The 21323-nt window shown below is 56.2% G+C and overlaps 2 protein-coding genes across 6 annotated transcripts; both read left to right on the plus strand.

Moving 5' to 3' along the window:
- The first annotated feature begins 216 nt into the window (after positions 1 to 216).
- SDHB (succinate dehydrogenase complex iron sulfur subunit B) lies at positions 217 to 3170 on the plus strand. Its single transcript, XM_081341348.1, has 8 exons — positions 217 to 347; positions 479 to 630; positions 1115 to 1200; positions 1338 to 1474; positions 2073 to 2189; positions 2459 to 2560; positions 2712 to 2834; positions 2934 to 3170. The coding sequence occupies exons 1-8, from the start codon at positions 276 to 278 to the stop codon at positions 3009 to 3011; spliced, it is 867 nt and encodes a 288-aa protein (XP_081197474.1). The 5' UTR covers positions 217 to 275; the 3' UTR covers positions 3012 to 3170.
- Positions 3171 to 4663: 1493 nt separating this feature from the next.
- Positions 4664 to 21299, plus strand: ATP13A2 (ATPase cation transporting 13A2). Of its 5 annotated transcripts, none has more exons than XM_081341531.1 (30): positions 4664 to 4974; positions 6051 to 6273; positions 7222 to 7295; positions 7785 to 7952; positions 8108 to 8166; positions 8442 to 8544; positions 8757 to 8836; positions 9021 to 9102; positions 9827 to 9892; positions 10596 to 10730; positions 10892 to 10958; positions 11439 to 11570; positions 11783 to 11950; positions 12070 to 12180; positions 12777 to 12823; positions 13186 to 13374; positions 13461 to 13667; positions 14006 to 14119; positions 14317 to 14473; positions 14718 to 14838; positions 15606 to 15730; positions 15846 to 16000; positions 16646 to 16756; positions 17067 to 17146; positions 17527 to 17679; positions 18321 to 18417; positions 18983 to 19206; positions 19350 to 19501; positions 19641 to 19813; positions 20128 to 21299. In XM_081341531.1, the coding sequence occupies exons 2-30, from the start codon at positions 6240 to 6242 to the stop codon at positions 20302 to 20304; spliced, it is 3561 nt and encodes a 1186-aa protein (XP_081197657.1). In that variant the 5' UTR covers positions 4664 to 4974; positions 6051 to 6239; the 3' UTR covers positions 20305 to 21299. The 5 variants fall into 5 exon arrangements, with proteins under 5 accessions (XP_081197657.1, XP_081197658.1, XP_081197656.1 ...); XM_081341532.1 differs by having other exon boundaries at positions 6094 to 6273; XM_081341530.1 differs by lacking the exon at positions 4664 to 4974 and having other exon boundaries at positions 5849 to 6273.
- Positions 21300 to 21323: the final 24 nt, after the last annotated feature.

The following is a 21323-nucleotide window of genomic DNA, read 5'->3' on the forward strand; positions in this document are numbered from 1 at the left end:
CAGAATTCCTCAGCCAGCCAACTGAAGCCGAGTCGAGAAAATTAAGCCTCGGCCATTTTGTGGGTGGGGAGGAAAGAAAAAAAGGCTCAGGGTTGGACCGGAAGCGGAGGGGGGAACGCTTTCGCGACGGGACAGGAAGCGAGGTTCGGCCATTTTGGGAAGGGACCTGAACCGGAAGTGGGGGACGGCGGACGCGAAGGAGGACAGGAAGCAGGCGCCCTCCGCTTCCGGTGCTCCCGTCCCAGTCCCCGGAAGGACGCCGGAAGGACGCCGGGATGGCGCTGATGGCGACGGCGGCGGCGGGCTGGGGGGCGGCGAGGGGAAGAAGCGGCGCGGCGCTGCTTCAGGTGAGCGAGGGACGAAGGGTGGCGGTTTGCGGGGTGCGCGTGCGCTGAACGCTCTCTCGGTGCGGGCTGAGCTTCTCACGCTTCTAGTCCTCAATGAGCGGCACCGCCTGGCTCCCCTCTCCGGCTTGCAGATCCGCCGCCGAGCTCACGCCGGAGCAGCAGCAGCAGCAGCGCCGGCCGCGGAGGCGTCCGCCTGCCCGAAGAGGTTCGCCGTGTACCGCTGGAGCCCGGATAACCTGGGAGAGAAGCCCCGCATGCAGACGTACGAGCTGGACCTGAAGAAGTGAGTGGCCCTTTTCCCCAACCAGGGCAGGGCAGGCTGGGCCCTCCTGGCTCCCCAACGGCCGGGCAGCCGCAACGGGGTAGGTTAGCAAATCTGCAAACTCAGCCAAGCGACCCTCTAATAATAAACTTTTTATTGTCAAAGTACAACATGTGTACATTGAGATTAGCTGAGCCTCCCCCCGTGCTCTCTCCCCCCCAACACACAGTGACAACAAACCCTCCATCCCACCACACCACGTGAACCAACTACAGCACACACCTGCCTCCCAAGTCAATTCTGCATAAGATTGTGTCCCATTCAAAAGCCTAACAGCCCATGGATAAAAGCTATTTTTCAGCCTGTTGGTACGGCTGGCTATACTCCTATACCTCCTACCGGATGGTAGGAGAGTAAAGAGATCCCGTCCAGGGGCAAGAAGAGAAAAGGAGGGCTGGCGGCCCCCCCCCTCCTCTTTCTAGCAGCTGGCGGGCTCTCGTTCCAGGTGTGGCCCCATGGTCCTGGATGCCCTGATCAAGATCAAGAACGAAATGGATTCCACCCTGACTTTCCGCAGGTCCTGCCGAGAAGGTGAGGCTTGCCCCCCCTTGCCGTCCGGCTCCGGAGGGCAGACGCTCCGTGCAATACGGAGGAGGAGGAGGAGGCTGTCGCCCTCCCCCCAAAATCCTGCTTTTCCTCTTTGGAAAGCTCCGTCTTTGTCCCCGCAGGCATTTGTGGCTCGTGCGCCATGAACATAAACGGAGAGAATACTCTGGCTTGTACCAAGAGGATCGACACCAATCTCAACAAGGTCACCAAGATCTATCCTCTCCCTCACATGTATGTGGTGAAAGACCTCGTGCCTGTAAGTCCAGGGAATTCTGTGGTTGGGTCACGTTTCCCCCCCCCCCCAATGGATTCTAGATCTGGGGTGGGGCCTGGAGCTGGGAGAAGGGCACTGGCAGAAAGGTGTGCGTGTTGTGTTTTGTGCCTGGCCATCTTCGCCATCTAGTACACAATTATACCCGCTGTCACTCATCTTGTTCGGCCTGAACGGGTTAGGTGGTTTGGGCTTAGCGTGGCATGTATGAGCTGCTGTACTTGTAAGCTACCTTTTACGTGAATCATCAATCGTGGCTTATTCATAAGAGCCGTGGTGGCGCAGTGGTTAGAATACAGGATTGCAGGCTAATTCTGCCGACGGCCAGCAGTTTGATTCTGACCGGTTCAAGCTTGACTCAGCCTTCCATCCTTCCCAGGTCGGTAAAATGAGGAGCCGGATTGTTAGGGGGAGGGGGGGCCATAGTCTTGACTCTATAAACAGCTTGAGAGGGCTGTGAAGCAGTCTGAAGCGGTATATAAGTCTAAGTGCTCTTGCTATTATTTCCAAAAACCGTTTCCCTTCAATCAGAGCTTGGTGGCGACGTGTAAACCCGGCCTGTGTGTGTTCCCCCTCCTTTCAGGACCTGAGCAACTTCTACGCCCAATACAAAGCTATCCAGCCTTACCTGAAGAAGAAGGACGAATCGAAGGAGGGGAAAGAGCAGTATTTCCAGTCCATAGAAGATCGGGATAAGCTGGTCATTGCTTGTTTCTTTCCTGCCTCTCTTAGCTGATAGCGGCGGTCTAAGCGGGTTTTGTTTTTTTTTGAGAGCGCTGGCTTTCGAAGTGCCTCTTGGTCCCCCCTGAAATGCTTCCGTCCGAACCACGACAGGGGCTGCATAACGAAAAGCAGGGTGTGAGGGGAGGGGGCTCTGCTTTCCCTCCAGCAGGGAAAGAGAGGCCAAGGGACCCTCCGCCTTCTCTTGGCCACCCTCTGCCTCACGGGGCCTCTCTTTGGCTCCCCCAGGATGGGCTGTACGAGTGCATCCTTTGCGCCTGCTGCAGCACCAGCTGTCCCAGTTACTGGTGGAACGCGGACAAGTACCTCGGCCCAGCCGTGCTCATGCAGGTAACGGAGCCCCCGGGGAGACGGCTCTCCGCCTGCCCTTTGGCTGGCCGCTGTCTCGGCCGGTGCTGGAATGGGAGGTGGGCCTCTGCTCTAGGGAGCAGGGGGTGGGGGGAGGAAAAGCAGTTCTTCCCACGAGCGGCTGCTCCCTCAGGCCTACCGCTGGATGATCGACTCCCGGGATGATTACACGGAGGAGCGCTTGGCCCAGCTTGAAGACCCCTTCTCCCTTTACCGCTGCCACACCATCATGAATTGCACCCAGACCTGCCCCAAGGTGGGTGCTGGGACCAGGTTTTCCCCAGCCGGCTGGGATGAGGGCGAGCTGAGCCAGTTAACACAGCCCTTCCCTTCCCCCGTGGCTTTTCTTCCCCAGGGCCTGAATCCCGGGAAAGCGATCGCCGAAATCAAGAAGATGATGGCCACGTACAAAGAAAAGGCGGCCCACGCTTAGGCCAGCCCACCTCGTGTGCACGTCTTACCTTCCCGCTGGAGGGCCTTTAACTTATAGCTGGGTTTTTCAGTGGGGTTGTAGACTCCACTTTGCTTGTGTGGATGTGTACAGTGAAACCTGTAAAGACAAATAATTAAAAAAAAGCAGTTTTCTACCTTCTCTCTCTGTCTTCGGTTCAGGCTGCTCTTTCGAATGCTCCTCTGCACAGAGCTCAGGAGACCCCGAGTGGTGGGAGGTGTGTGTGTGTGTGTGTGTGTGTGTGTGTGCCTAAGACAGGAGGCAGGAGAGGCCGGTTGCTCAACCGCAGCTCACCTGCCCTTTGCCTTGAGCTGGGCCCTCCCTTCCTTCAGTTCACAAACAGCCTGCATTTCTTCAGCAAAACGTTCTCGGACGCGCAGCGGATAAGCCATAAATGTCGGCGTAAAAGCACGCCTGGCCCAAATCTGGAAAGGTAGAGTTAACATCTCTTTATTTAGGCACACAAGTAAAGAGAGGCATTCCCCCCCCCCCCCCGTCCAGAGGGGAAGAGGCGTTCAAACGAGGGAAGCTCTAGTAGTCCTTTGCAAGAGCGAGGGAGCAATGACACAAGCCAGCCAGCAAGTTGGGAGTTGCTTAGGGCATTAGGATGGCATTAATTCAACAGAGCCCGTTTCCCCTGTGTTGATAAGGACCACCCATGGTTGCAAAAGTTAAACGAGGGCGCTGGAGCCACGCAGGATATCGGCTTGGTTGTTTTCTGATTTGGGACACCATTTCCCTTGGAATTAGAATAAAAATTAGAAGAGAATAAAATAAAGAGAAGAGAAGAGAATGCAGAAGAGAAGAGAATAATAGGAGGAATGACGAATAGAAGAGAGCAGAAGAGAAGAGAATGTAGAATAGACTAGAATTTTTATCTATCGTCTCTATCTATCTACCTACCTACCTACCTACCTATCTATCTATATATCTATTTATTTATGGGACTTATATGCCGCTCTATCTCCCGAAGGACTCGGGGCGGCTCACAACAATAAAACAACTATTTAAAAAAACCGATACAAATATTAAAAAAAAAGAATTAAATTACAAAGCCCCCATAATTAATTACTAAAACCAATCAAAAATTAAAACAATATTAAACCCCACCCCACCCCCATCTTCAGTCCAGGTTGGGCCTGTTGGACAAGGTATCTCTTTAGGAGTCGGGAGGGACCTCGGAGGTCATCTAGCCCGACCCCCCCCCCCGCTCAGGCAGGACACCCCAAGGCTTAGACCAGGGGTCTTCAAACTTGGCCCTTTTATGACTTGTGGACTTCAACTCCCAGAATTCCTCAGCCAGCAAAGCTGGCTGAGGAATTCTGGGAGTTGAAGTCCACAAGTCATAAAAGGGCCAAGTTTGAAGACCCCTGGCTTAGACCATTTCAGGCGAACGGGCTCTCCAGCCTTAAAGGGAAAGAGAAGCGTAAAACTCCCACCAGCGGGACGCGGGACTCCTGCGGGGACAACGCAAGCCCGGCGAGGCGAGTGCGGGGGATTTAAATCGGCTGAGCTAGGACTACGTCTCCCGGCAGCCTCCGCGAGCGCCAGCCCCGCCCCCCCTGAAGGATCAGCTGCTGCAGGGGCTCCCGGGCTCGCCCCGGCGCGCCTCCACTTGGCCGGCAGCCCCCGGGCGAGCGAGCGAGCGAGCGGAGCTGTCCACCTGCTGGAGCCGCGGGCGGCGGACGGAGAGCGGCTGCTGCTGCTGGGGTACAGAAGGGCGCGCATCCCAGGCCGGGGGTCGCCTCTGGAGGACGGGGCTGCGATCGCGGGAGACCGGCTCCCCTTCTTTTCTCCCCCCCTCCGGAGAAATCCCCGGGTTAGCGAAGGCAGCCTTGCCGCCTTGGGTCGCCCTTGACTCTCCGCCGGGCCGGGCTCTTGGGTGCGAAGTGCCACGTAGTCCTGCGGGCGTCCTGGCTGGTGTCGGCGGAAGGAAGGCAAAGCGGTGAGGAAGAGGCTTCTTTGCAGGGACAAAGAGGGGTGGGGGGGTTGTTCGGGCAAGGGGTGACCCAAAGGAAGCAGGTGCTCTGGCCCCAGGCTGACCCCCCCCTGTCCCCCCTTCCTTGGCTGGAGGCACCGTCCCAGCTTGCCTTCCCCCCAAAACACTGGATCAGTCCCAGAGTCCCACCCTTCTCCGAGAGAACTTTGCCTTCGTGTGCCCCAAATGCTGCTCTACCTGTGTGGACGGGATTTATTTATTTTATTTATTTATTTAATTAAATGTTTATCCCCACTGCTCCACCAAGGCTTTTCCCATTGGGGGGGAGGGTCTCAGCCACAGGATGCCCCCCATGGTGATCCAGCCAAAGCCTTGCCCTCCTCTCCTGGCAGGGGGTTGGACTAGATGACCTCCAAGATCCCCTTCCCCTCTTTTTTTTAAAAAAAAAATTTAATTCCATTTATATCCCGCCCTTCTCCGAAGACTCAGGGCGGCTTACAAGCTTAGCAGTAGCCTTCCTTCTATGCATATGCCTGCTTATTAGGGCTTTCATACACCCCCCAAGCGGCATTATTACAAAGTCAGCTTAATTGCCCCCAACAATCTGGGTCCTCATTTTACCTACCTAGGAAGGATGGAAGGCTGAGTCAACCTTGAGCCTGGTGGGACTCGAACCTGCACTAAATGCAGGCAGCTGGTGTTACTTAAGGAGGCATTAGCCCACTGCTCCACCAAGGCTTTTCCCATTGGGGGGAGGGTCTCCGCCACAGGATGCCCCCCATGGTGATCCAGCCAAAGCCTTGCCCTCCTCTCCCGGCAGGGGGTTGGACTAGATGACCTCCAAGGTCCCTTCCAACTTTACTAGTACTACTACTTTTATATCAAACTTTTATTCATAAAACATGAAACATGAAACTCAGTCAACTGAACACTCAAACTGACTGGTTGACATGGGTTGCTGCCAGCATCATCATCATCATCATCATCATCATATTATTATTATTATTGTTATTATTATTATTATTATTATTATTACTATTATTACTATTATTACTATTATTATTACTATTATCATCCTGCAGCTCCGTGCTCTCGTTTTCCCTCTCCCTCATGCCCCTGACACAGGCTCCACTGCGCCCTCCTCAAGACCCAGGCTCAAGAGAGGGCTGCTGAGTCAACGTGACCACCGGCCGTTCCCGTCCCGGGCGCTATCCATGGCGGCTACGAGAGCCGAATTCACCTGAGGATGTTTGGAAAAACTGGAGGGTCCAATGGAGGCTGCTGAGCACGCCAGGATCTTGCCGGGTAAAGAGGCGGAAGGGCTTCAAGAGAGAAGGGGAGGGGGAGCCAAAATCCAGTGGCTGCTCGGTGTTCAAGGCAGCCCCCTCTCTCCGTCTCCTGCAAGATGCAGGATCAGTCCCATGATCCAGCCAGCCCTCAAATGGTAGTTTGATGGGTTGGAGAACACACTTCCTTTCTCTTGGGCATGAAAATATGCCCGTTTGATTTGGGGAGCACTCTGGGTCCCTCTCTCCCTTCCTTCCTCTTCCTCCTCCTCCTCTATTATTGCCTCTTGTCCCCTCTGCGACTGTTCTTCCAAATACACTTGAAATTATCTTCCACCTGGCAGCTTCAGCTCACCTGGCCCTTTAAATATGACAACATATAGCCCAGAGGTCCCCAACCTTTTGGGCACCGGGGACCGGTGCCACATCAAAACGTTTTTTCCGTGGACCAGAGGGGGCGTGGTTTTGAATGCCGCCTGCATCCCAAGGACGGAGTTTTGCTTGTTTGTGCGGCCCGCTTGCCGGCACGCTGCGGACCGGTGCCGATCCATGGCCTGGGGATTGGGGACCCCTGACATAGACAGCTCTGTGCCCAGACCGCGAGATGGCGCTTCCTCACATGAGCCCAGGCACAGACGAGGCGCCCCACGGGAACAGCCCGGCGGTGGGAAAGCAGGGCTGGATCCCGGCCCCCCGAAAGCTGAAGGGAAAATCAACTCTTCTGTGCCCCCCCCCCTTGCGCTTGCGACTGACGCGAGGAAGCTCCTCTGTAGCTCGTTGCTTTCAAACCCGTTGGCCTCCTCCCTCGGCCGTTGAGGCCCGCTTTGCTCCCTCGGAGCTGGAGTTCAACCAACCCTGAGGAAGCAGAGGTGTTTTTAGGCAGGACTCTCCCGTCCGAAGTCCCAGTTTCCTGCAAAGAGCTCGCTCTTGCCCGCGAGTGAGATTTTTCCTTCTTCTCCTTTGTTAGGTAATAACGGCCTGTTGGCAGAGCAGCAGCTGAATTACCGTTCTCTGGAGCAGAGCCCGTGTAAATCCTCTCCAGTAAGAAGGGAGTTTCCAGAGGGAGGGAGATGCAAGGGGGGGGGGGGGGAAGGTCAGTGCTGCATTGGGTAGTCGGTACCAGGAGCTGGAAGAGGGATTTTCCAAAGCGGGAGGGGCAGCTAAAACCGGTCTTTCAATGCTTCTGCCGACACTCCTCTGCTTTGCCAAAAGGGAGGACCTGGGGGGGTGGTGAATGAAGAGAACGTTGGCTCATGAGGAAATGAGATCAATTTGCTCTCCTCTTTAAGTCTCTTGTGCTCTGGAGGTTTAAGGAATCCAGGAGGGATAAAACCTCGAGTCACAATGGCTGGGCGTGGAGGTCTTACCAGGAAGCGCCCTTGCGCTCTCCCGTAGCGAGGTGGCCAAAGTCCTCCGTTCTCTTTACGTTCAGGATTAGTCCAACCGCGGGGCCTGTCCTTTAAGCGGAGGCCACGGGTGTTGGAACTCCTGTCCGGCTTCTCCTCCCAATGGCGCTTCTTCCTTCCCCAGGAAGTGAAGGGTTACCAGAGAAAAACATGGAAGACGCTGGTCTGCCACTCGGTCTCCGTGCTCACGCTGGGGCTGCCCCTGGCCATCTTCCACTGGAAGCCGCACCTGGAAATCTACGCCAAATGCACAGCCTGCCCCTTGCGCCAGGCGGACTGGGTGCTCATCCAAGTAAGTGCCGTGGCAGGAGGGCCCCAGCTGGCTCGGGCACTGCAGTGGGCAGCCGGGTAGCCCCGGCAGCTCCCGTGCCTTTGGACACATCTCCTCCTCTGCCCAAAGCCACTGGCTCTTCTGCCCCATCAGCTGTGCCTGCCCTCTTCTTCCAGGATCAGCCGGGACGATGTTTCACATCCAGGGTCCAAACAGAGCAGATAGAGGATGGCAGGTAAGCGGTGATTGGCAAAAGGTGTTGAGGGGGGGCCCTGGGGGAACGTCAGTGGCTGCATCCTGAGTCGGCTGGGAGAGAGAGGTGTCTTCCGTCAAGAAGGAGGCTGACCGCGCAGGTAAGAGGAAGGATGGGGACGCAAGCCCTAGCAAATCCCCCACCCCTGGCGCTTGCTCCTGACCTCCCTCACCAGCTCTGGAGCCTCCTCTTCAAGGACAGGGGGCCACCGTCCTGATTCCCGAAACGTCTTCTCCTCTCTCTCTCTTCCTGGGAAGCCCGGAATCCGGCACAGACGAGGGGAAAAGTGCTATCGCCGTGGGCGTTTCAGATGACCAGACAGGAAGCCGGGACACAATATGGCTGCACCAGAAAGAAGAGGTCAGCACCCTGGGACGGATGTCCCTGCCGTCCGTTCTGGGCGGCTCACCCACGGGGGTCCCCTGACTAGGCCGCACTGCAAAGGGGCACGTCGCCCAGCCCTCTCGCGGCACGGATGCCATCCCCGCCATGGCACGAAGCAGGCTAGTCAGAGGATGCCGCTGCCACCTTGCAGGCGCTGATAACCCGCCCCTGTCTCTTCTCCTCTTCAGAAAAACGTCCTTCGCTATTACTCCTTCGAAGGTGTGCGCTACCTCTGGGTGGAAAGGCGAAAGGCCTACTGCAAGGCCAGGTGAGGTCCTCTCCCATGGCCAAAAGGGGCCCTTCACGCCAGAACGCCCCTCTGCAGAACGCTCCCCTGGGCTGTAGCGGTGGAACTGGACAGTCCTGGCTAACCTAACCGGCCTCTGGGCCTTCAGATTTTGACCCATCCCGGGAGACAGGCAACCCACCCCTTTTCTTCCTCTGTTTTGCAGCACGTTGAATGAAGACTGGACGTGTTCCGACCTCCACCGCTCCTGCCGTGGTCTGAGCGTCCAGGAGCAGTCCGCCAGGCACGTCCCTCCCTTTCCCTTCTCTAGTGCTGCAGTATCCCGATTTGAGGAGGGAGGGGGAGCAGGGAATTGTTTGGGAATAAAAAAACAGATCTTGCAAGATCACCTCCCCTCATTCCCTTTTTGCTTGCTACCCAGTTTGCTTGCCGGGCCTCACTAAAACAGACCTAACGTCTCCGTCAAGGTGCACAAAATCCAGCAGTCCCCTCCCGATGGCGGCCCTATGGGGAACGGGCTCGGAGGGGACTGGCGGGGTCTCCTTCCCTGCCTCAGGGAAGCGTTATAGGGAAGCCAAGCCAGCCAACTCTTCACACAGTGCTCCGTCAGAGCTGGCTGTGGACTAGCAAATTCTCCTCCGCCAGAGAATCGAATAGAATAACAAGTTTGCCGTCCCTTTGAACGTACGCTCATCGGCATACGTTGAAAGGAAATTTCGCTGCACGCGGCCCTCAACGGGCCAACACCCCACCTGCTCCGATGTACGCTGCGTAAATATGACAAAAATAAATACAGAATTGTGCCCGCACCCACCCGTATTTTACGAGACAGAGAAGCAACAGTTCTTAGTTCCACAATGAACTCTTTTTAGTGGGAGGCCAATGGGGGGTCTGCCTTTTCTACACTCGGATTCCTGAAGTCCCTGACTAGCTGAAGTGGGCCTTTAGGATGACGACAGCTTTCCTAAAACTGTGCGCCCCTTGTACGCTGCCCCGTCTTTTGACAGAAAGATGATTTACGGCCCAAACCTGATTGACGTGCCGGTGAAGTCCTACTTCCGGTTGCTGATGGATGAGGTGAGTTCCAGTTCTGCCTGCGGTGGAGCCAGCAGCAGCCTGGTCCGTCTTCAGCAACGCGAGCGAGCGAGCGAGCAAGGAAGGGCTCTTCTCCTTGGCCTGAACAGTGCAGAGTGGCTCCTGCCTCCGTCTGCCTCTAAAACAGGGAGAACAGGAACAATACTAAGGGATTAAACGTGTGCGCCACCTAACTCTCAGCAAATCTGCTCGGTCCACATCAGTTAAATTAAGAAGCTACAAAGAGGGAAGATGAAGAATAAAAGGGGCGCCTGAGAACTCTTTGGGTGCAAGAGCAAGTTAGGAGGCAGCATTGTAGGCTAAACCCTGCCGACTGCCAGCGGTTCGGTCTTGACCGGCTCAAGGTTTGACTCGGCCTTCCATCTTTCCAAGGTCGGTAAAATGAGGAGTCAGATTGTTGGGGGGCAAATAGGCTGACTCTAAACCGCTTAGAGAGGGCTGTAAAGCACCGTGAAACGGCATATAAGTGCTTTTCTGGTCCCTTCGGAAGGGGTTCTGTCGCTCTGAAGCCCCTCTGCATATCCTTCAAGGCAGGGAGGGAGGGGGCTTCCCAGATTCTCCTCTTCTGAATCATAGGCCCCCTGGGAGCTCATTGGCTGGGGAGGGAGTTGTCTCTGCAGAGACCCAATCAGTGAAGGCGGAAGTACCAATGAAGCGCTAAGCGGGCCCTTGTTCTCCTTTGCAGATCCTGAATTTGTTCTACATCTTCCAAGTGTTCAGCATCAGTTTATGGATCTGTGAAGAATATTACTCATACGCAGTCTGCATCTTTATCATTTCCACCGTCTCGATCGGACTCTCTCTCTACGTCACCAAAAAGGTGGGCCCTGGCCACGACTTCCTCCTCCCCGCTTAACCTGTGCATCCACCCCCGCCCCCTCAAGCCCAGCGCGATGGCGGGAACGAGGGGCTGGCGGTGCCCCAGAGGCGCTGCTGCTTTGCCCTTGGGGGCTGCGTTGACAAAGGACTGGCTTCCTTCAGCAAAACAGGACTCTACACAACATGGCCAAGGTGGTGACCAGCGTGCAGATTTGCCGACCTTCTGGAGGTGAGCAGACGCGTGGTGACCTCTCAGGCAGCACCCCGGTGGATCTTGAGAGCAGCTCCAGCCTGAAGGCTGGACTCACGGACGGACTCTCCTCCTCAACTGGGTCACCCACCAGAGCAGTTTCCCTCGTTCTGCACGTCATGACATCTTTCTGCTAGATTGGGCTTCTCTCTTGCACCTTGGCTGCACGCAATCTTTGTCAGTTCCTTCTGGGGGGGTGGGGTTTCTCTTGCTGCTGAGAGCCACATGCAGCCACAGCTAGGAACTCGGGCACCCTTTTTAAGCACCTGCTCCCTCTAGATTATGGAACCCAAACAGGGCAGTCAAGACTCCACTGCCCTCAAAAAGCCAACTTCCTCCCTGCCAGGAAAAGCTGGAGAAGGGAGATGCCTTTCCGTGGCCAAGGAGGGCCTGGTCTTCCAGGTTGGAAGGGTAGGGGGGTGGGGCACGTTCTGAGCTCCTTCCTTTCTTGGCTACCAGAGAGAGTGGTGGTGAGTTCTGTGGATCTCGTGCCAGGAGACGTCCTCGTGGTCTCCCCCGAGGGGATGCTGGTTCCCTGCGACGCCGCGCTGCTCAACGGCGAGTGTGTGGTCAACGAAAGCCTTCTGACTGGTGAGCCAGCCGGGGGAACATGGGCAAGCCTATGCTGTTCACTCGTTTTAAAGCCCCCATCGGCACCTGCCTGCCTGGACCCCCATCAAATGCTCGGCATGTTCCTGCTTGCACAGACTTCAACGGCAGCCTGACCTGGCTGCTTTCAAGTGACTTGGCTGCTTTCAAGTTTTTCTTGACGCTCCCCACCAAGCCGTCTTTTTTTTTCCCAGGGGAGAGCACGCCGGTCCTGAAGACCCCTTTGCCTAAAGGCCCGGAAGAAGCCAGTGCCACCTATTCCCGCGAAGATCACAAACGATACACCCTGTTCTGTGGGACACAAGTCATCCAGGCGCGGTCCTACGGAGACGCTGATATCCTGGCAGTTGTGACCCACACCGGTGAGGCCATTTCGGGATGCTGCTTCTCTCCCCAGCCAGTGTGGAGGCTGTCCGGTCTCCTGCAGCATCTCCCTGGTCTCACGCCAGCCTTGCTACCTCCCTCCCTCTTCTTCCTCCAGGCTTCTACACAGCCAAAGGGGATCTCATCAGCTCCATCCTTCACTCCAAGCCGTTGAAGCTCAGGTTCCATAACGATGCTTGGAAATTTGTCACCTTCCTTGCAATCCTGGGTAAGTTCGCACGCGACAACCCAAAGTGGAAAAGGCACCGACTGTCGCTTGTAGGGTGAAGGTTTTGGTCACGGGGAAAGAGACCATCTGCCGTGGATGTGCTTAACCGCTATCCCTGCTTTGAGCCAAAAAGTTCAGGGATGTGCAAGTGGAGCCTGTTTTGGACAGGCATCATTACAGACGGTACTTGGGAGCAGCAGAAAGCTGCCGTTATCTCCTTCCCCAGCAGCACGTTGGGCGCTTTGCTGGCCCTTGGACATTTTTGGTTGATTCGTTCCACTGGGGTGGCCTTGTTGAATCAGCAGGAGCTGGAATAGAAACCATCCTTGGTCCATAGCAGATCCCATGTGGCCCCTAAACATCTCCTGCCTCTACGCAGTTGAGGAGCTCAGCTGGGCCCTGCCACCTCTGGCCACCTGTGCGCAATATATCCTACCTGTGGGTCCCTGTCCGATTGGAAGCTCTTTGGCTCACCTCCTTCTGCAAGGCCTCTCCCGAGAGTGCCGCTCTCCCCTTGTGGGTATCTGCGGACTCCTCTAATACTCGCTCAGCCTTGTTTGCCAGGGTCCCAAGACTTTTATTTCTCTTTCCTCCAGCCGTTGCTGGAACCATCTACAGCATCATCATCTTAAGGAGGAACCAGGTAAGCGCCCGGGGGCTCAGAGTCTCTCTCACCACCTCCTCCCTCCCCCAGGTCTCCAGCTGAGAACTACTCCTAGGTTTCTCTGCCCTGGAACACGCAGGGTGACAAAATGCCTCCAACTGGTGGCCTCTTTGGCCAGCCACTCATCGGGTCTCTGCTTTTGGGGGGGGGCGCGGCGCATGGAGACAGCCTCGGATGGCAGCAGGTCTGGCTGCGAGGCCAGCTCAAAGAGATTGGAGCCAGCTGACCTTCCCCATCTGGAAGCTTTGCCGCTGAATGTCGCCAAGGATCTTCACGTAATCTCGTTCCGTTGGCCTTCTGGGTAGTTGGGAAGCCCTTGTGCCCGTCTGTTTTCTCATGAGGTTTCCCAGTGGCTGATCGTCATCCGTGCTCTGGACATCGTGACAGTGGTGGTTCCCCCAGCCTTGCCGGCTGCGATGACCATGGGCACCATGTACGCTCAAAGTCGGCTGAAACGCCAGGGCATTTTCTGCGTCAGTCCGCAACGCATTAGCCTCTGTGGGAAGGTGCGGCTAGTTTGCTTCGACAAGGTGAGACCCCGGGAAGAGTGCTGGGGTCCTGGGCTGCCCATCCAACGATCTTAGCCAACTCTTACTCGGTTGGGGTTTCCTCCCAGACAGGGACCCTTACCGCTGACGGCATGGACATCTGGGGGGTCGTCCCCCAGGCCAGCAGCTCTTTTCTCCCCATCGTTCATGACCTTCGCTGCCTGGCTGACGGGCCGCTGCTTCGCTGCCTGGCCACCTGCCACACCCTCTCTCTGCTTGGAGATCTGCCCATAGGTGACCCGGTGGATCTCCGGATGTTGGAGTCTACTGGATGGGTGAGACAGGAACCTGCCTCTGTTTTAGGGAACACGGATGCCATTTCCAGGGTTCTCTTTGGCCACGTCCTTCTACATGGTCAGAAATGGGTGGAAAGGGGAGGGGGTGGTTCCCTTTCCAGAAGGGAGAAGAACCAGAGTCCCCCAGAATCCCCAAACTAGCATCATATGCAACTAAAGACCCAGTGACCCACAGTTTTACTTGTCTTTTCTGGTCATCTTTGCCAAGCTAAGCCCTTTTCCCCATGGCTGAGGTTTAAACTGGGCTCTGCTTAAGGGGCAGCCCCTTCAATGGACAGAGCCGCTGCTCTTCACAGCCCCCTTTTGGCTTCTTGCAGTCTCTGGTGGAAACCAAAGGGCCAGAGGTGGAGGCCTGCGTAGACCAGGATTTTGGGACCCACGCTTTGCTGGTCATGACTCCTCCGCTGCTGAGAGAGCAGCTCCCCAGCACGGTGAGGCTCTATCCTTCCTCGCGGCAGGGGAGAGGGACTGATTCGCAGCCTTCCTCGTCGGCGGCTGAGCGCAATGCAGACGGCACCCTGTGCAACGAAGGGAAACCCACTTCCTCTCGCCCGCTTCAGCTGTGGCCTGGCAGAGGAAGCCACCCTGGCTGCTTTCGGGGGCTCAAGCTGTGGCCTCTTCTCCACAGAAGCCCCTCGTCCCCGTGGCCGTCCTCCGCCGTTTCCCATTTTCATCCGCTCTGCGAAGGATGTGTGTTCTGGGGAAGGCTCCTGGCAACAGCCCCGTGGAGGCTTTCATGAAAGGAGCTCCGGAGACGGTGGCCAGCCTCTGCAAGAGTGAATCAGGTCTCTGCCCTTGCCCCCAGCTTGCTCCCCACTTAGCCCTCGCCACCGTACGGTTTGTCTTTTTCTGACGTTGGAGGTTTGGCTACGGAGTCCCTGGGAGGCTCGGCATCACATTCCCTCAGAGGGCGAGGGATCCGGCACGTCCCCTTCAAGGGCATATGAGGGGAGGGCAGGGGGAGGGTCTTTCTCATGCTTTGTAAGTGTCTTCCTATTCTAAAGGCCGCTCTCCCCTCTTGCCTTGCAGTCCCGCAGGATTTTTCCCAGCAGCTGCACCAGTTCACAAGCAGCGGGTTCCGTGTGCTGGGGCTCGCATATAAGCCCTCGGTGGCCGTGGGGACCTTTGAAGAAGCCCAGGAGGTGACCAGGTGGGTGGTGGACATACAGGTCCTTGCGCTTCTTTCCTACCAGCCTGGCTTCCAGGCTTCTCCTGGCAGACTCGTTATTTCCACTCTTTGGAGACTGTGAGAATACTCAGATAAAGCACTCTTGACTTCAGCAACACATTCAAAATACCGATAGCCGTTTAATGTCCGAGGTCACTGAGCGTGGGATGGCACGGGAAGCCACATCGATTGCTCCTTGTTAGTTCAGCAACACATTCAAAATATCGATAGCCGTTTAATGTCCGAGGTCACTGAGCGTGGGATGGCACGGGAAGCCACATCGATTGCTCCTTGTTAGTTCCTGGCCAAAACGTACCGAGGCGCCCTCGTTAATGTTATTACACGATGAAAAGTTGATAGAGGGGACGCGTATCGCGTCCACAACTCCCCTGGATGGGTTGGGAAATGGCAGCAGAATCCAACCAGGTTTTTGCTAGAGAAAATTCACCGACGAACGGGGAGAAAGGTCAAGTTCTCCATGGGGGTGAGACGGGAGAGAGAAAATGCAAAGGTGGGATGTGGGACACCTGGGAAAACGTGAAAAGGACGGCGAAGGGGCGTTCACTGCAAGCAGAACATGAGCTAGCTTATACTGAGGAAAAACTTTGCAATCGATTGACGAAGGGTGCACCCAGGCAGAGGCTGGGCAGACAGGCTTTGGGCTGGATTTTGGCACAAGGCAGGGAAGTCTCTCAACGATCCTCTGGGTCCCGGCAAGGCCTGCTGACGGAAGCTTCCTCCTTGGGCAGAGACCAGGTGGAGGCGGACATGATCTTCCTTGGGCTCCTGGTCCTCAAGAACGTCCTCAAGCCCGAGACGGCACCTGTCATCCGTGTGCTGCGCAGTGCGGGGATCCAAACCGTCATGGTCACCGGTGAAAAAAAAATGGGGGAAGGGGCTGGGAAGACTGGGAGAGAGTGGCGGGGAGGAACGTCGGCGGCTTCTAGCAGAGACGGGTGGCTGGGCTCAGATCTCCCTTTTGCCACCAGGGGACAACATGCTCACTGCAGTGAACGTGGCGAGGAGCTGCCAAATGTTGGAGGCGCAGGAGCGTGTGGTGTTCGTGAACGCCGCGCCTCCCAGCCACGGCAAGCTAGCTGCCCTCACCTTCACTACTTCGGATGTCACTTCGGAGCAGCTCAAGGTCAGAACTCTTCCTGGCTGAACCCTCTGTGACCATGATTGTCTTGGCGGGAGGGGGGGAAAGTCAGGTTGTCCTAGTTGCACCTCTCCTACCCAAGCTTCAAGAGGTGACAGCCTGACATTAGCAAAGGCAGGAGCGGGAGACGGAAAGATGGGGCTTTTAAGGAAGAAACGGGGGGGGGGGGAACGGAAGCCCAACTGATCCGTGTGAGGAGCTACAGCCAGCAAAAGGTCAAGTAACAATACGCAGAACTGGGAACTGAGAACCTGTTTCCTAAACAATATACAAGCACCTAATCGGACATTTACAGAGAACAGGAGGGATGGCCGGATGGGAGGGGTGTATAAAGCATACTCCTGGCTTCAGTAAAGTATACTCTTGGCAAAAACCAAATGGCCAGGAGTCTCTCTTTGCTAGCTGACTGAGTGGGATGGTTGAACAACAGTCTCTCCCTTGCAAGCCTGGTCATTTGAATTGACCGTCGGCCAGCCCCAGCTAGTGTTTCCTTTCAGACAGAAAGGGGAGATTGTCCAGTCAGTGCAACACGAGGGAGGGAGGGAGGGCAGGCGAAGAGAAAGCCTTACCAAAATCAGGCTCCTGCTGACGTGGGATGCCAAGCACGGATGAAAAATCCGACTGTTGCAGGGCGCGCACCAGCAAGACAGCGACTTGCAGGAACAGCAGCCGTCCTCCTTTGCCTTGAATGGGAAGTCCTTTGCGGTCCTTTGCGAGTGCTTTCCAGCCCTCCTGCCCAAGGTAACCCCCAAGAGGGAGATGAGCTGGTTCACCTGTGCCCGTGGTTTCCTCAGACCAGCCGTCCCTTTTAGCGGGATGCACCTGTTCCTGGCCTTCTGCCAGGGGTTCTCCTGACCAGCCTGCCTTACGCCATTGGGCGGATGGGGACAGTTGCGCTGTGCCTCCGCTGGGCACCTAAGCAGAGCCAGCCTCTCTATCTCACAGCTCCTCTTTCTCAGCGGCAACAACCATGACTCCCAATTGTCCCAAGTTGTTCCCCATTTCCAGAAAAGCAAAGGCACCGCTCACACACCCTTGCTGTCCTTTGCAGATATTAGTACAAACTACCATTTTCGCACAGATGTTACCTGATCAGAAAACTCGCTTGGTCGAGCATTTGCAACAGCTGAAGTAAGTATTGTGGGGGGGGGGCAGCTGGAGGCAAGATTTCCCCACATCCCTCTGCCGGGTGGAGAGATCAAAAAAAAGGGGGTGTGGAAGCACGGGAAGGATCTGGTCCCGAACAGCCCCCCCCCTCTTGCAAACCTAAAGCCTGGGAGCTTCAGAGGTCGGGAGGGAGGATCTGGCCTGCGAGATCGAGAGTAGCCAGCATCGGCGTTGCATTTGGAGAGAAAGGAAAAGCAACAGAAGTTGCAGCTGAAAGATACTAAGAGTACTAAAGACCGGCTCTCCCCCCACCACCACCCTTTTTGGGGGGGAGAAAAAAAAAAGCAAGGTGGGTGGGAATCGGGTCTTCCATTTTAGGGAACGACTGCCTGTCTTGCCCGCAGCTACTGCGTGGCGATGTGCGGCGATGGGGCCAACGACTGTGGGGCTCTGAAGGCAGCCGATGTGGGCATCTCACTCTCTGAAGCCGATGCCTCGGCGGCGGCACCATTCACTTCCCAGATGGCCAACATCAAGTGCGTCCCCATCACTATTAGGTAGGTGGCATGGACGGCCAGGAGCAGAATTGATGGCCCCCCTTTCTCCCATCCAGGTTCTGCTCTTCCTGGAGGCCAGGGTACGTCTGTGTGTGTGTGTGTGTGTGTGTGTGTGTGTGTGTGTCTTGCTGGCCTCTTTGGAAGGGAGAAATTCAAATCCTGCCCCTTTGCCGTAAGCTGCACTGACCACCTTCCCGGCTAAGCAAGTGGGAGTCCTCTCTGTCAGGGATCCAGGCTTAACGTTTTCCTCTGGGCCACCTCCCAGAATTAGAAAGAAGGGAATCCTTCTCCCTCGGTCATACCGGTCCAGGTTTCCATTCCCAGAGAGCTTGGGGTGGTGTTTCTCAACCATTTTGATCCTAGGTGAAATGAAGCCCACGGGTCTTCTTGCAGCTGTCAGTCCCCCCCCCCCCCGACCCCCGCCTCACCCTCCAATTTTGCCCTAGGCCTCTGGGCAGTGTCCAGGGTCGAGTCGCTTCTTGGGGACATTCAGCGAAAGACACACCAGTTCGCAAAGAAAGCATTCTTTCTTGCCCGGGATGACGTTTCTGAGCAAAGCATTTTCCCCCCCTTGAGCTCTTTCACCCCAATCCCTTCTCTGCCAGAAGGGTGAGCGACCGTTCTCTCTCTCTCTTCTTTAGGGAAGGAAGATGTTCTCTGGTCACCTCCTTCGGCCTCTTCAAATACATGGCCTTCTACAGCCTCACGCAATTCGTTTCCGTGCTCCTGCTGTACACGGTAAGACGGCCTTTTCCCTCCCGGCCCTTTCGGCTTGCGGACCCTCTTCCGAGTCCAAGGGGGAAGGTCCCGAACGGTGAGGTCTAGAAAGCTGAGCGCCCAGGTGGTCGGATTTGCCCAAGGGATGGCAAATCAGATCCGGGAACTCCATATCAAAAAAAAAAAAAGACGACAAAGCCCGACCCGGGTAAAACAAAAATGCACGCAGAGAAATCAGAAATAACTTGGGGCCTAAAGTAGCAGCTTCTAAATGGGGACGGAAATAGCCACGTGCAAAAGACGGGAACCCCAGAAGGAAAACACAGACTTTTCACCTGATGTGCTAGAACTAGAAGAAGCTTGACTGGAACCCCTGACAAGGATCTGAAGGGCCACCTGGCTGGGATGACCCGAGACCGGAGGAGGCCTCTGTTTCTTGGGACAGCCCCAAGGGTGAGGGAGGGGACACCAGCCAACGAGCCGGGCTGCCCCGGCACCAGAGATGCAGAGGCTCGGCCCTCCACAGCAAGGCGGGCCATTGCATCTCTCCATTTCTTCCCTCCCTCTCTTCTTCCCCCTTGTCTAGATCAACACCAACCTGAGCGACGGGCAGTTCCTGTTCACTGATCTCATCATCACCACCACGATGGTCGCTCTCATGGGCAAGACGGAGCCGGCTGAGGACTTGGGCCTCCGGCGCCCGCAAGGAGCTCTGATCAGCCTCGCCGTCCTGGGCAGCCTTTGCCTCCAAATGGCTCTCATCGTCGCCGTCCTGGTGATCGTCTACTTCATCACCGTCTCCCAGCAGTGGTGAGCGAGGGGAAGAGGAAGAAGCCCAGCTAGCTCCATCGCTAGCTCAGCCTGCCGTGGGTCGGCCCTTCTTCTGGCCTCTGCGGTCGGGTGGGGACAGGCTGCCAGCCCAGATTCAGCCAACTGCCTACTTTCCCGCTCAGGTTCACCCCTCTGAACAGCACGCTGTCCGCCCCCGCCAACCTCCCAAATTACGAGAACACGGTGGTCTTCTGCACCTCTGGCTTCCAGTATCTCATCTTGGCGGTGGTGGTGTCCAAAGGCCGGCCTTTCCGCAAGCCGCTTTATACCAACGGTAAGTGCTTCTGCCACGGCAGCTGTGTCAAGAGGAGGCCCGGGACGAGTCAGACCGTTGTTTTTTTTCTTGGGCATCCCATCTTCTGCCTGCTGGCCCTGCGCCAAAAGCCTCATCTCGGCTGTCTCTTTCTCCCCAGTGCCGTTTCTGATTGCCTTGCTCTTGCTCACCGGCTTCATGATCTGGCTGACCGTCTTTCCGCTGACCTTCCTGCAAAAGCTCCTGCGTCTGAAGAGCCCCGGTGACCTGAGCTTCAAAGTCATCTTGCTGGGGATGGTCGCGCTCCACTTCTTCGTGGCTTTCGTACTGGAGGTAACAAAGGAGCAACGGAGCTGGGGAAGCAAGACTTTTTAAGATGTGGTCCAAGGCAGCGGGAGCGCTTCATTGCAGTCTTCGGCGAAAGCCAAGCAGAGACCCTTTTTTTTTCTGAGGCTGGGCCAGGCCAGGCCAGGCTAGGCTAGGCTAGGCTTGGTTTGGGAAATGGGGACTGTTGAGCGGCTGAGCATCCGGGGAGGAAAGCCAGCGGCGGCGGGCTTCCTTGGAGCGGCGGGCTGCCGTTGTTGCCAGACGCGGTACTGGCAGTCGGATCCGTGCATCACCCCTTTCCTGCTCTGCTTCCTCCACAGGTGGGCCTGGACCATGGCCTGCTGGATGGCTTTCGGAAGCTGCGACGCAAGAAGGCATCCAAAAAGCTGTACAAGCAGCTGCAGTGGGAGCTCAGCCAGGAGAAGAGCTCGTGGCCCCCTCTCCACGTGCCTCTCTTTGCCCCCCCCACCGCCACCACCTCCCCAGCCACGAGATGACATCGGGCGGCGACCATCTCTGTGTCGGGTCTCTGCTTGCGGTCCCTTTGGGGATCTAGTCCCTTCCTCCCAGCAGCTTTCCCGATCCACCGGGATCCTCGGTCGACTGACAAAGGCAACTCCGAGACTCCTCTCCCCCGTGGCGTTTCTCAGCCTCTAAGGACATCGGAGAAAGAAAACCTCTTGAACTCGCATTTCTCTCCAAGCCAGACAACTGACGGCGGAATTGCTGTGCCGCAGAGGAGCCATTTCCGCCAGCCTCTCGGTCGAAGCCCCTGGCAGTCCCAAGATTTTGGGCCACTCTGGGGGGGGGGGGTTGTGTCTTCCTTGAGTTCCCTCCTCCTCAAGGGATAAGCCTGTAGCAGCCGTTGTGTACCACATGCTGGCTAAAAGAAAGCCCACTGAGAGATCCCTTCGTCAAAGGCGAGAATGACGTGACGTTTGTTCCCTTTGCCCAATGACCTTTGGACCTTCGGGGAATTTCAGCACGTGCAGCTTGTCTCCCCCGTCAGAACTTCAGGCTGAAGAAAGATGGAGGCTGTCTCCAAGGGTTGCTCCCTGGCCAGTCTGAGAATTGGCTCCATTCCACGGACCGAGTGGAGGTCTTCTTTCCACCGCAAAGAGACCTGCTCTTCTCTGCCTGGGTTTCCCTCTGGCTACCATTTCTAGTTGTTAAGGATTCTTCACCAGCTTCCCACGGGACGGGCACCCATTCTGGATGGCCACTTTTGCACCTGCTCCACAACCTCCCTAACTGAAATAACGGGAGCCTGTGCAAGAGAGGACCAGAAAGAGCTGAGCCATTCGGTCTATCTTGCTTAGGTTAAGATTTTCATCTGCGCGCGGCGCGCACGCATGTGTATAATATGTATATCTGTATATATATGCCAGGTTCTTAATATTAGCAACCATGGTCGGACATTCAAAAGGGCTTACTACGGAACATTTAATGATCACAGAAGCAATAATGTAATAAACAAGTAGCTTTGCACGAAGAGGGTCTGGGACAAACCCAGGAA

Source organism: Vipera berus (genome assembly GCF_964194415.1).
Source record: "Vipera berus genome assembly, chromosome: 17".
NCBI classification, from domain to species: Eukaryota; Metazoa; Chordata; class Lepidosauria; order Squamata; family Viperidae; genus Vipera; species Vipera berus.